The sequence below is a fragment of the Topomyia yanbarensis genome, chromosome 1 (genome assembly GCF_030247195.1).
Source record: "Topomyia yanbarensis strain Yona2022 chromosome 1, ASM3024719v1, whole genome shotgun sequence".
NCBI classification, from domain to species: Eukaryota; Metazoa; Arthropoda; class Insecta; order Diptera; family Culicidae; genus Topomyia; species Topomyia yanbarensis.
Window position 1 is genome coordinate 4069876 of NC_080670.1, and position 14420 is coordinate 4084295.

Consider the following 14420-nt stretch of genomic DNA (forward strand, 5'->3'; position numbering starts at 1 on the left):
CCTTACTAACCAACCTGTAACTCCGGAACCAAGAGTCAGAACAGAATGAAATTCAGCAGCAGTCAATGGGATTACTGTATCTTTCATTTGAAATTTGTAAAAATCGGTCAAGAATTCGCTGAAAAACAGGTGTGTTATTAGCTTAAGAACTTGGCGAGTTCCCTGGGGGTATCATGAACCGCCATAGGTGGCCAATGTGGTCAAAACTGCTTTCATTGATCATAAGTGATCCAGACCCGCAAACTAGAGTAATGTTGTACTCATTTTAATATGTATTACATCATTTGGACATCATGGTTGTACCAGTTTATTTGGGAATTTGCTGTGTGACCGCACTCTTCAACCCGTAACTCTGGAACCGGAAGTCGGATCAACTAAAAATTTAAGCTTATGGGAGCGTTATACCTTTCAGATGAAACTAAGTTTGTGAAAATCGGTTCAGCCATCTCTGAGCAAATTGTGTGAGTTTAAATGACACACATACACGCACACACACATACATACATACATACCTCCGGGCCGGGATTAGGTTGGCGATGTTCAGAGTGATTTCATAACCTTTCTATATGAGAAAGGCGAAAAATGATCATAGTAGGCTATAGAAAATGTATCGCGTCACTCAGAAAATCGAGCGAAAACATCTTTGAACATCAGCACCTACTCGTTCAATGAGCCATTCAGTGACTAGGAGGGCCAGACATAATGCTTTCAACGGTGTATAACGTCTGAACTGGTGCTTTTGGACAAACGGTTTTGCATTTACATTTATATGCTAGAATAAAATCAAAGCCAGTCATAATTCTTTACAAAGTATTCACAGCTATTTGATCTCTTTGTGAAAATTGCGTGTTTAATAATGATTAAAAATATCTATGGACCTTATTAACGTGAAAAATTGGAAACAAAAATGTTATAAGTAAAAATAAGAATTAAAGGAGTTCCTCATAGAGAAAACTTCTTGCAGTTCGATTACTGTGAGTGATAGATACAACATATCTTCGGTAAAAGTTATAAAAAGAAGAAGAAGACGGCCAAGCGTTGTCTCTTTTGGGTCAAAAGACAAATTTTCTATAGCCTACTACGATACGCTGTTTTGATCCACTGTGCGAGGAGCCAGAGCTTCGATTCAAATTTATAGTTATGTTTGATCGTAGTCTTTAGGACAACTTTGCTGAAGATTTGATTTTTGCAGGTAGCAAGGGAGACGAAATAAAACGGGCTCGAAATGTACAAGTTCATATGTACACTAGCGGCATACAGTGACAGAATACTGGCAAACACTGGACGTCTGCTGGACCCCTGGCCTCCAGAAAAACATCATAGGAATGCATGAAACGACAAGATCTGATGCACTCTATTTTTTTTGAGGGCTTCCTTTGGGGGGGGGGGACATAGACATTTTTTGAGTTGACGTGAGACTTGCTCGGAAATCAAATCGGAAATTTAAAATTTTTTTATGCTAGGTCTTAAAAATCCGTAAAACGTCCAGAGAAGGTCAAGTCGCGTCGTTGTCTAATGTTTTCTTGTAAAAAATAGTTTTATAAAAAATGCAACTTATTTTCAATATAGATATTTAAAAACAATTTTTTTTGATGGAATAGATACCATATCTCAACGTTTCATTTCGAATGAAATGAAATAAGCTCCAAACTCAAAAAGTTTGGAAGTCCCACAAAGACGATTTTCAAAAAAAAAAGTTCCAAGATGGCACTATATCTCATTTCTAAGACATTTTGCTTAGAAAATTCGATTTAATTCCAATAATTTTAAAGGGTCGTCTTCCCTTTGGTGATTTAACTCGGGAGAGAACTTTCGAACTTACGGCACTCCTTAATCATGTTCGGTTGAGCTCAAATTTTGCATATGGACTTTTTACGAGATATGAAAGCTATTGCAGGAAATCCGTTTTGAAAATTGAATGGTCATCTTTTCCATATTTCAATTTTCACCCAAGGGCGAAAATAGGCTCATTACCCTACGTGTAAGAAGAACGTATACCTCATACACAATCACAAAACATAAATCTTAGTTATTTTATGCGTACCACTTTGGATCCCGCAATGATTTCCAACTAAAAAAATAGATCTTCCCAAATTATTCTACTCAGCAGCATGCGAAGGGCAATGATCGATCAATGCATGCTGTATTGATACATCGTATTAAAATCATTCTCTCTTTCTCTCTCTTTTTCAGCAACCCCTGGACCCCGAGAGCAATCTATGACCACTACTGCTACCCTCACCTGTGGTTCGTGGTCTGATGCTGATGTTTCCATGTCCAGAAGAACATCACTTCGATCCATTAGCTACGATTCACCATCATCATTATCATCTAGCGCTCGATTGTTGGCCCGATAGGCTCGTCGGCCAAATCCCCCAACAGCCAGTCAGCAAGAAGAGTCTCAGCTCATAATTGAGAACCCGAAGACTGCTGCTTAACACCCCTTCCGGAGTCCGGAGTGCCTGTGGAGTGTTGTGCCGGGATGGTGAAATACTGACGGGAACGGGGCGTACGAAAAAGACAGAACGAACCGGAGAAAAGTAGATCTTGAATCACTCATCTCCGGGAATCACAAACTGACCGCAGAAAGTGTAATAACAGAGTGGTGTTGGTAGTGTTTTTACCTATGTTTAGGTGTGCATTTTTTGAATAAGAGAAAGAGCGAAAAGTGGAAGGAAACCTACGGTCTTTTCGAAAGACTTGAACCTGAAGATTAGAAAGAGCAGCAACAGAAACAGCATCAGCAATGTTGAAATTTATACGTGGAAAAGGCCAACAACCTTCGGCCGAGCGACAGAAGCTACAGAAGGAATTATTTGCATTCCGGAGGGTAAGTGCTTTTCCTATTTCTTCATCATCATCTCGTGTCCGAACGAGATTGGGATAGCTTAATACGAATTGCACTAGTGGATTGTGTGATGTTTCATAACTTTTGGTGTGTCAGTGTCATACGGGGTAATGGCGCAAGCCAGTAAAGTGAAAGAATGTCGTTGAAAATAGCAAACGTCAATAGAAACACCTTGTTTCATTTAACACTGTTTATGTCCGGTGAAGGTCTGTTGCTTTACAGCCCGAGTAAGAAAGTCTGGAGGTTGCAGATGTTGTACTTTATTAGTTAGTAGTGTACCACATTTTCTGGTGCTTACTTCTGTACATTAATAGTTAACTTTACGAATACAAGACGTATGCTGTTATTGAGTATTGTCGGTAATTTTAATAAACCCGGCCGGCCCTTTTGACTTTGAATTCACCGTTTCATATCAGTTACCGGCGCGATGATGAGTTAAAGGAAGTATAAAACTCTATCCATTTGTTTACCATCAAATAAACAATCAATAACAACCGACTGATATCACCGGTCTACCTACTACCTACCTCTTGTCGGTAACACCAGTTCAGCACGTGAAATAAACGATATTTTATGGTGTTGTGCAACTAATTAAATCGTCCGTACGCAACTAGGATCCTGCGGCGTTAACGAACCAAAAAACTCTCCGCGCTTACGCCTCGTAGGTCATAAAAAAACGCGATGGTTAGGTTCGACAGGCTCCATATGGACTGGAACGAATGGTCCGTGTGAAACAGAGAATGCGGAAGATGAGGTGGCATGCCGAGAATTGATCTGTAACGCCAGGCTTATTCATTGTGTTGTGTGATGAGTGAGACAACTGTTTAGTATGGAAGGAACGAAATTCTCCGTTATGCCCCCTGGTGCTGAAACAGTATTTTTAGCAATAGTTTATCGATCATGCGGGTCTTCAGAAATGATAATAATCAGCAATTATTCTGTATATTATGTGGCTAGACAATTTCGTAAAACAAGTATTAATCTTCAAAAAAACAAACATTTCACCGGTTATTTATATTATTTATTTCGATTTGAGCAATATTCGCGATGCCGTGACTCACATAGGTACCGTTAGTTGCTTTCCTGGTAAACAGATATGGAAACTATGAAACAGAGAATCCGATGGGTGCGTCCATTGCTGTGCCGCTTTCAACACATCACGAATGATTGAAGATTGGCGCAATTGGATCTTCATAGCACGTCCCTCGTGGTGCTAGCTAGGGTTGATTGGTACTTTAATTTGCGCGGTTTTACTGACCGCGATTTCTTAGGTGGGGATTCGGTCAATCAGTGAATCGTGTTCTGGAAAATTCTGGCAAAACCAGTTGGATCTCTCTTCGCAACGGCTTCAGTTTTGTAACGGGTTGAGCTGTTAATTCAACTCTTTAAAGATACGGGTTACAAGAAATGTTTCAGTTGCAGTTTAATCCGAATGAGGAATACGGTTACGTAATTTCTGTTTGAAAACGATAACATCTTTAATTTATGAAGATAGCGAAATAATTTAAATATAACATAGGGTACACGGTCGTATCCAAACCATAGGAGGCATTTCAATAAGGTTCAAAACTTTTTACCTATTAAAAGCAGCTTGATTGTGCTTCATGGGATGGTGGTGGAAAATCTATACCTTTGTCGGAAATATATAATTCTATTCCAATCATTATTCAACACATCTTGACAAAGCACATTATTTCGCACGAGTGAAGGCTAATTGTGATTTTTTAAAAGAACCAACAGCAAGCACATGCACGTCATTTGTTCAGCTATCAACATCAATGATCAGCGTGTGAAATTTTCTCACCTACCCTGCTGGTTTCCTCTTTTATATTATTACTTGTTCACATATGGACAGCAACGTCAAGCAGAGCGCCGATATGATACGTTTCTAACCTGCAACATCCAACGCACTTGTACAGTGATGTATGTATTGAGAATCGCAGCTAACGGTGCGTTTCGATATATCGAAGCTGAACCGGCCGGTGCATGATTCATCGTACCGTTGCAGTGTTAGAGTGTACACCTGAACTGACCGCATGGAAAACGATGATTCACCCGATCTAAATGAAGAGATTGACGAAGGATGTACTTTATAGACTGACAAAAATATTCACAATGTAGAGATCCTTTGAATGAGTCGAGTTCATCTGACAGATTATGTTTGGAACGTGTTTTTCTGAAGTTGAGGCCTAATAATATCTTGCTAAAACCTATATTTGTTGATATAAACAGTCAGGGATTCTCACTGGTTATTGGTTCAGATGGCATCACGGGGAGTAAAATACAAAACAGATCTTCAAACTATAAAGAGAGCTAATTATAGCCATTGATGATAGCATCGATCTTAGTCGTAAATCGTTTGTTATACAATATTTGTAATGCTTCTATGTTTGTGAGTCTGCGCAACTCATTTGTTCTTAATCGGAGAAGACATATCAAGCTATTTTGTAGGATGTTGAAGTGTTTTCAACAGAACTGCAATTTGTTCTGATAGCTGCTACTGTATCTAGCATAGCTGGTCTAAATATTTCTAATAGTTTATTGTTTGTTATCATGTTTGTGACTAACAAGTTTATGAGAAGTTGAATTTTCTGAGAATGTTGGAATTTTTACATTACTTATAACGATCAATGTTCTTTAAGAGAAATTCAAAAGAAACATCTCGATCTGCAAACATTTGAGATTAGCAGAAATGGTCAGTAATACCTAATCAACTGATTCGAAAATAGATGGTTTTTTTATTTTTTAACTGTTATGGTGATTTTTGAAAAATTGGTGTTCTTATATTATGCTATTAATCCTCGGTAATGATTTGCTGTATAGACTTTTGGAATTGCCATTTTTGTAGATGTGATCAAGTTTCTTTTTGGTTTGTTTGGGCAGATAAAGCAATTTTCATTGAAATATTGGTTCCAGCTCTTCGAGAGAACTTGTTAAGTGATTTCTTTAGTTCCGTAGATCAAGGATCCATGAGTTAGAAGATCAATAATTCTTGTGTCCCAAGATCAAGTATCTGTCAGGTATGCATCTCTTTGTCTGATCACAACATCTCCCAGGTGCGCGGCTCATCATACGATCGTCCTTGAATTGACGTGACGGAATTTAACGAATCAACTTGCAACATAGACTCAAATGATAAACTGGCTATTTATTACCAAAACGTCCAGGACTCAAGCAAATCGACGTAGTAATACCCGACAGTTCTGGAAATTTATGAACACTATGCGAAGGAGAATGGATTACCAACTGATGTGATTTTGAAAGATCAGACTGTTAGTTTGGCTTTGTGACCTTGCAGAGACGCATCATTAAATATCTGTTCTCTGAGAAGATTTAAAATATTCGGATATTCCTGGTCTTGATGGCATACATTTATGTGTTCTCAAGACATGCTCCAACGCGTCAATTGTCCCGTTGACAATTCTATTCAACAGTTCCCTCGGACAGTTTTGTTATCCCTCCAGATGAAATGGGTCAACTGTGCTTCCTGTGTTTGATAAAGGAGTTTGAGGAAATGTTGAAAATTACCGAGAAATTACGTCGTTGTGTGTTTGAGATCATATAGAATGATCTACTCTTCGTATCCAGTCAAAGCTACATTTCTACAAATGTTCTTCAATTCGTTTCATTCTGCTAACGTAATATCGCCGCTGGTTTTCAGATCGAAACGGTGTGTACTAACCTTAAATCAGGGTTTGACAGGGTTGACCACGTAATACTTTTGGAAAGATCGAAATTAATGCGCATTTCAATTGTTCTGGCTCTTTAGCTTGAACCGTATTTGAGTTATCGTCAATATACAGTGTAATTGGATTCGTGTTTTCCGCTCCGTTTTGAAACAAATCAGATGATCCTTAAGGAAGTATTTTGGGCTCACCCTTATTCACACTATTCTAGAGAAAATTTTCAATAGGACGTAAGTAACATTGAGAGCCTCTCTTTGTTTACTTTCTCTTTCGTTTATTACGACGTCATTACAACACTTTGCACTAATTTTCCAGTACATATCGAAAGCCGACGGTTTTTATTAGAATATTATGCAAAGAGTAGAGTAGTAAATGTTGAGAGAATCTCTCATTGTTACTTACGTCCTATTGAAAATTTTCCCTAGTATTTATCAATGGTCTAGCTACAATATTATCCCTTGAATATCATTTATCCTAGGCTGATGTCGTCAAATTATACATGGGATCAAGTCCAATGCAGTATAATATCGTATCATCGCAACCATAAGTCAATTTCATACGACTATTGTCTTGGAGATGAGACCCTTGAGGGTGTTGGACAGGTGCACGCTCTTGAAGTCAGTTCGGATTCTGTACTCACGTTTCGACTTAATTACGACTGTATCATTAACAAGGCAACTGCCAGATGGGATTCATGTTTCATGGTTATGGTTGATTCTGGAATCTAATTCCATTATTGTATGCTGGCCGTATCAATCAAATGGGTAGCCAGGATTGAACCAATACAAAGGAAATGCGTTCGTTACGCACTGAGACACCTTCCGTGGCAAAACGCTATCAATCTCCCGCCTTACGAAGACCGCTGCAGATTATTAGGTCTGCACACGCTTGAAAGGAGAATAAGAGTAACCCAAGCTACTTTAGTTGCTAAAATACTTTGTGGTGAGCCAGATTCTTCGGACCACTACATAAATGCACCCGAGCGTGTACTTCGTCAACGAAGCTTTTTGCTGTTGCAACGTAGGAACTCTTTGTATGGTGGTACTATTCGCGTCATGTTTGCCACATTCAACGAAATGTTTGCGGATGTCGATTTCAACGTGTCATCGACTAACTTTCTAGTCGGCTATTATAGAGTCCTTGATTTTCATGGAAACGATTTTTTTTATCATAATTAATTTTTCAGTTTAATATTTCTATCTTATTTTCTACAATTTTATAATTTAATTCTGTTAGATTATTTACTTGTTATAATTTTCATTATTTATTTATTTATTTTCTTAACTTCCAAATTGTATTGTACTATAAATCGAATCGAAAAGATATGAGGTTTTACTCCAATTTGGGAAGAACTTCAAGCTTCACTCAACTTAGTACTTATTACTTAATATTTCATTAAGACCACCAAGGTTAGTAGTTAGTAGTAGTGAGTTAGTAGTCACCTTGTTCGATTTTGCAGAATTTATATCGCAGGACAAACCAAGATCCAGTTAGCAAAACGCTGCAATTCCATCAACCCACTAAACAGTTGCAAATCAAAATTTTATTTATTTTTCAAAATATGGGCATCAATCATAGCGATCATCCGGATGATTGATAATAATACATAATCAATCTATGTTGGTTCGAAATGTTGACATTTAAATTAAAACGAAAGAGGAATTATTCTAAACCATAATCTCAGGATTCATTATAAACCAAGAAGAACAAAAACATCACAATGGTTCATCATTTTTTGTTAATCCAAAAAGTCACACTTTCCAATTGACGTGACAATTGTAATCGAAACTGAAAGTGACACTCATCGCACACCGGTTGGCCCCGGTCAGTCGCTCACAGTCTTATCTAAAGCTTTTTATCAATATATATCAAGTTCTCATTTCGACGACAACCTGTTTACCTAGCCTGCGACGTGTTAGTTATCAAATATTCACAATCTAGATATAGAGCAGCGCAATCAACGAAACATAGAACCTGTGAATACCCACACCGAATATAAGTCTTCACCTGTGACCGTGTGCGCACTCGTGTTATCTACCGATGTGGGTTGAGGGTTTGACTTGCGATGTCGAATACAAAGCTTAGTACGCTTGTACTACGTAATTCCTTAAAGAAACCAAATTAGTTTTTTTTAGTGCGCGAGATCTATTCTATAAGCTTCTAGCCTTTTCGTCTAGTCTAGTCATTTTGATTCTTAGTATCCTCTTATATATCTCAAAAACTTGTTATATTTAATAGACGGTAGTATTTAGGAAATGTACTTAAAGCTTGATTAGTCATATGCCGCATTTCATTTTCAGTAAGTGCTAGAATATTAAAGCAAATAGATTTGATTTTTTTTACATTGGAATGCTGGAAATGCATCAATCATCTGCTAGATAGATGGTGAATTTGAGTTTTTCAGTTAAGCACTATCCGCCGACTCTGGTTAGGTTTGCCGTAACCAATCTATTTGCACTTTCTAAGCTGACCTCGATCTGAAAGAAGGAAAAATATAATCATAATAATAGTATCAATTTCCTTCCTTTTCCGAAGTACCAAGCGCAAGCGACGAACGAACGATATCTCCAAAGGTGTGGTGTCCCAGCCAATGTTTCAAACACGAAGCTACAAAACAACGGTCTTTCGGTTAGGGTTTATCATTTCTTGTAACAAGGTGTGGTGTCTGTTTCGCTTTTTTTTTTCTTCTGGGTCTACTTTTCCCCGTTCATGAGGACCCATGTCATCTCACCGTCACACCCACATACAATGCTGGTGTGACGACATGCTCGAATGAACCTTTGTTTTGCTCTTCTGCATGTATGAAGAAAAAGAGTGCTGAGGGCCCTCAAAGACATTTTCCATTCTGGCTTCGGGTATAGATATTCAAATTTCCAACCAGCTTAAATCTGTTACAATCTGAGGGCAGCGCCTGCATCGTGTAACGGTACTCCCACCGTGCTTCGTGTCGTGTTTGCAAGAGAGAGAGAGAGAGAGAGAGAAAGAGAAGCCTTGCCAGTCGCTACACAGGTTTCTATTTTATTTTATGCTTTTCAAGTCCGGTCTGCCTTTCAATGTTCTGTTTACCAAGCTGGCATAGTAGGTCCCTATTAATCTGACGTTTGATTGGTTGTTATTAAAGTATTATATTGTAGACTTATAGCATAATCGGGTTATTCATGTACGTCGCATAAACGGGGTTATACTGTAACTACAAAAATCACTGGAAAGCAAAAACAACTATGTAGCGCGAAATAGTCGTCTCTTCGTTTCTGGTGCTTTGGCACAATAGAACACTGAATTGGAATAGAGCAAAATAAAATACAACTCCATCGTGGCATTAAAGTTTTTAATGCGGGCTGTAACTGCACGACCTATATAAAACATAAAACCGAACTGTTTTGTAAGTGTGTTTTGAACCTTCCGTTTAAGTTTTTGTTTTTTTCCAATTCCTACTTCTCATATTAGATGGAATTTAAACCAAGATCTATGAGCTTGAGCGTTTAGCTGGAAGCTGTTAAACATTTTATGAAACCATCAATCCACGATCTATGCTCGCGCGGCGTAGCAGTACAATATGTATTCCGCATACTGAGAATGTTGCTTAACGTTTGACTGCGCTGGTTTCAACAGGTTCTAGCGTTAGTTTTCTTGAATTTGTTGTATTACTTAGTTGTCTTGAAGTTATTTTTTTATTCATTTCGTTTATTTGATAGGCGCAAATGCGTTAGCTTGGCGGTGCCAAATTCTTTTGTTTTTACATTTTGAATATCTTAAAACTAGGAGGTTACAATGTTTAAATATTTTTTTTATGAAAGAGAAAAATTTTACATCTATCTTAAGACTAGAAAAAAGATTCTATATACAAGAAAGGGGGCAAAATATTTTTTTATGAAAAATTTTAAAACAAGGAATTCAATAGTAATAGTTTTTTAGGAAATATTTACAGTTATCATAAAACTAACAATATAGTTTGGTACACAAAAGGGGGAACAATTATTTATGAAAAATTTCACAGGTGTTTTAAAACTAGGGATATAATTCTATTTACAAGATGGGGGACAATAGTTTTAACAAAGAGTAGAAATTACAACTATCTTAAAACTAGGAATACGGAATACAAATTTGATTTTTTATCGGAGACTAATGCTTGGTCATTTCCAAAATCGGTGTAGAAGTAGTTGTATCAAGGACAGGGGAGAGAAGGTGTAGATGGTGACCGGGAGAGAAGAGCAAAACTTGCAACTTTTGGGCAAGTCTAGTAGGTCGGATTGGCGGATGGTATTCTTCGGACCCGCGGGGAATTCTTTAAAAGTCATCGGACCTCGAGTCGCTCTCGCTTCAGTTTCCGTAGAGGTAAGGGCGACGGCGGTTACATAATGGCAGTCTGGAGCTGATCGGTTCCACAAGGCAGGAAGAAACTTCTAAAAACGAGAAATAAAAAGAGAGGGGCTGAATTGAGATATTTATCGTTTTTATGAAAGTATAAATAAGGGACATATAGGGGAAATCACGATTTTCCAGCATATCTCGGACTGGGACATTGGGTGGTCTGCCTCGGGCCCGAAGGGAATCCTTTAACTGAGACCTGGTGTCCAAATACCCGGCGCATACCCAGACAACGTGCTCGATGTCGTGATAGCTCTCGTCACAAGCGCACATACTTGAATTTAGTTGTATTACTTCTTATAATAAGCGGTCCGGAAATAAAAAAAATAGGCTCTATTGGCACATTCTCTCCATGTAATTCGGAGATTTGTGTCTTGTGCTATCGTTTCATCATTTTCTTAATGGAAAGGAAAAGAGGGATGGGTGACAGAAAAATCAGCCCGTAAATTCCCGAAGGATTGATTAACCCTACTGATAAAGCCTTTAGCTCTTTACCACACTGGGTTGGGACCAATAACATATCCTTGAGTTTTAACACCCTGTACACAAGTTCGTGTGTATATGAAGAACCAAAAATCCGTATACGTAATCGCATTACTGTAGGACAGTTACATATCCGATGATAGGATATTTCCTAATCGGATTCTCAGATACCCAGGAATAATAATCAGCACGCTGAATGGTAGCCATGTGATAATTGAGTTGGCAATGGCCAGTCATTGCCATGACTGGAATTCAGTCCTCGATCAAAGTAAAAATGAGAAAGGTTAGTTTGCGCGAGAAAATATTTGATGCCGTCGTCTGGGCAACAGCAGTATAACAGATACAGAAGAGAGGGTGGACAACAATGACAGAGGAAAAAAGAATATCGAGCTTGCAGATCAACGAAAGCCTCGGAGTGCCAGTGCAGCACGCAGTTGGACGTGCGGAGGTCCTCTTCTGACCCGCAAGAAATCCTCCAAAACGGGTCTGATCTCCGGGTCGTTCTCGACTCCCCCGAAAGAATGTTGACAGAAATTGAAGCTTCCTTAATTTCCAAGAAAATTACTGCCATTTGAATAACGCAAGGCAGCCTTTCCTCTCTTTGCCTTTGCGGAAACCAAATTGTTTATCTGATCGAAAGCAATTCTGGAGAAAATTTAGAATAGAACGTAAGTAACATTGGTAACCTCTCTTTGTTTACCTTTTCTTTCGATTATTGCGACGTCACTATAACACTTTGCACTAATTTTCCTGATGTTTTTTTACTACAATATTACGCAAAGAGTTGAGTACTAAATGTTGAAATGACCGAATAATGAACAGAAAAGAAAGACCCCAAAGATAATTTCTCATTGTGACTTGCGACCTATTCTAAATTTTCTCCAGAATTTGCTTCGAAAAAATTGCCGATGTGGGAACAGTATTATCTTTACGAACAACTACCGCATACAGGATAGCATTTTAATCGGTCGGTAAGAGTTGTGATCGGAGACTGGTTTTTGGACGGCGATAACACTCACTTGTCACCAATAATGTGGAACAAATTAATCGCATCTCAAACTATTTATTAAAACATTGAAGCAATCGATTTTCGGGACGATACTCTTGCAATTCAACTGTAGAGCAGTGATCAATTCCGTGACCTCGTTCGATGAATTAATTATCATGATTGATACGATCGCTGCAAGGACGGGTCATTTAGCAGTCAGCTGCTTTAAATATCTTTTACTGTAGTCATGAAAGCTAACAACCGACCAACATTTAAGAGAAACCAAAATATCTATTTTTTTATTATCCATATTTAGACCACAATGTAAAAAAATGTAATCATTCCAGCACAAAGATTTGCCTCTGCCTGCAACAGAGGAACACTTGGTTTCTCCTCTTCCTAAAATTGCTCGGAACTCCAGAAAATGTTCCCTCTTGTGGGTTGCCCTTAAATTAACGGTAGCGAAAAAATGTAATCGTCCGACATGTATGGCAACTGTGATCAGGTGGATATGTTTTGTTTATTTTATTCCTCATACACCAAAAATGAATCTGAAAAGATGATTTTTTGGCAGGTAATTGCGGCTTGACCGAACGGTCATTTTTGATCGAAAATTCCAAAATTTAAAGACTATGTTCAGGCGTATATTTTTGACGAGATAAAATTGTAATGAAAACCGCGCAAATTAAAAAAAAATAAGTTGCTGATATGTCAACTCAGACGTCAGAAAAATCGCAACCAAAAAAGCATTTATCTCAAAGACAAAAGAATTGAAAAAATATCACGTTTAGTGAGTTTAATGAATGAATACACATCACCAGATGAACTAACATGAAACGTCCACAAACTCATCCGATGGCATTATTGACCCCTAGTTTTTATGCTTGGAACTCTGGCGACAGATCGAGCCCATCAGATACAGTTTGCCAACTCATGCACAGTATTGTTGACTTCTGCGCTGGAAGACAAAGGGTTAGGTTATTGGGAAACATTAAGAATGCTCATATAATCCTATGCCACACTTTTTTAAAATTCTTCTTTCATCGTCTCGCTCTTTCTTGAGTACTATGCTGCCGTTATACTGATAATTGTCCCATGTATATAGGGAATCCCATAGAACATGGGACAAGGATGCGTATAACGGCAGTATGGTTCTTAATATTAAAAATACTTCATGTCCCTTGCTAATTCAATGCTGTTGCAACATAAAAAAAATAACTCACTCTTAGTTGTTAATAAAAAAAGAAAAAAGTAATATTGTCGGAACAGAGAGTTATACACTGCTGGCCAATAAAATAGGTGTGTGGTAGATTATTTTGTTTTTCTCTCAATTACGCATACCAAGTTGCAGCAGTCTCAATCACACCTACCGCACACAGAAGCCTTGGGATCTGTCAAGTTACTAGTGGGTTGTTGGCACAGATTATATTTGCAATCTTTGTCAAGATGCAAAACAAGACTACCGCAGGCTTTTTCGTGTGGTCAATATAATAGGTGTGTGAAATATATTAACGTGTTATTACTTTGCATAATTCCATTATACGTTTTATTTGGTGAAGTTTGAATTCTGCGTGTTAATAAATGTATTCAAATGTTGAATAAGTCAAAGATTTGTTATAGAATGGGTCGAGCATCTCACTGTACTAAAGTGGAACGAGTTTTGCTAAGAAATTTTGTTCAAGAAGATAAGACGTATAAATAAATCGCGAATACACTGCGGCGTTCCGAAAACTTCGTTACAAAGGCCTTAAAACCTTTGACAAAAGGAAACACGCAAAAAACCCAAGAAAACATCTACAGCAGCTGACCATCGTATTGCAATTTTAGCGAAATCTGATCCATTCGCGTCATCCAAAACCAATTCAGCACAAATTGGAAAAGTGGCAGGTCCGAGAACAGTTCGCTGTAGGCCGTAAAATTCCAATCTTCCAGAAAGAATTGCTAAGAAGGTTCCACTATTTCGAAGCCAAAGCCTTTGAAGAAAAATGCAATTTGCTTTTCAACAGCGTTAATGGGCCTGGTTCAGAAGGAATGATAAAATGGCGAC

The 14420-nt window shown here is 38.1% G+C and overlaps 1 protein-coding gene across 8 annotated transcripts in view; it reads left to right on the plus strand.

Annotated features, from left to right (window-relative positions):
- Nucleotides 1-14420, plus strand: part of LOC131676655 (lethal(2) giant larvae protein) — a 34633-nt gene that overhangs the window by 13924 nt on the left and 6289 nt on the right. For all 8 annotated transcript variants that reach the window (XR_009303215.1, XM_058955876.1, XM_058955879.1 and 5 more), the window contains one exon: nt 2194-2830. Coding sequence is in view for 7 of the 8 variants with exons in the window: in XM_058955876.1 (XP_058811859.1) it covers nt 2747-2830 (84 nt within the window). In the remaining variant the exon portion in view is untranslated. The remainder of the gene's footprint in view (nt 1-2193; nt 2831-14420) is intronic.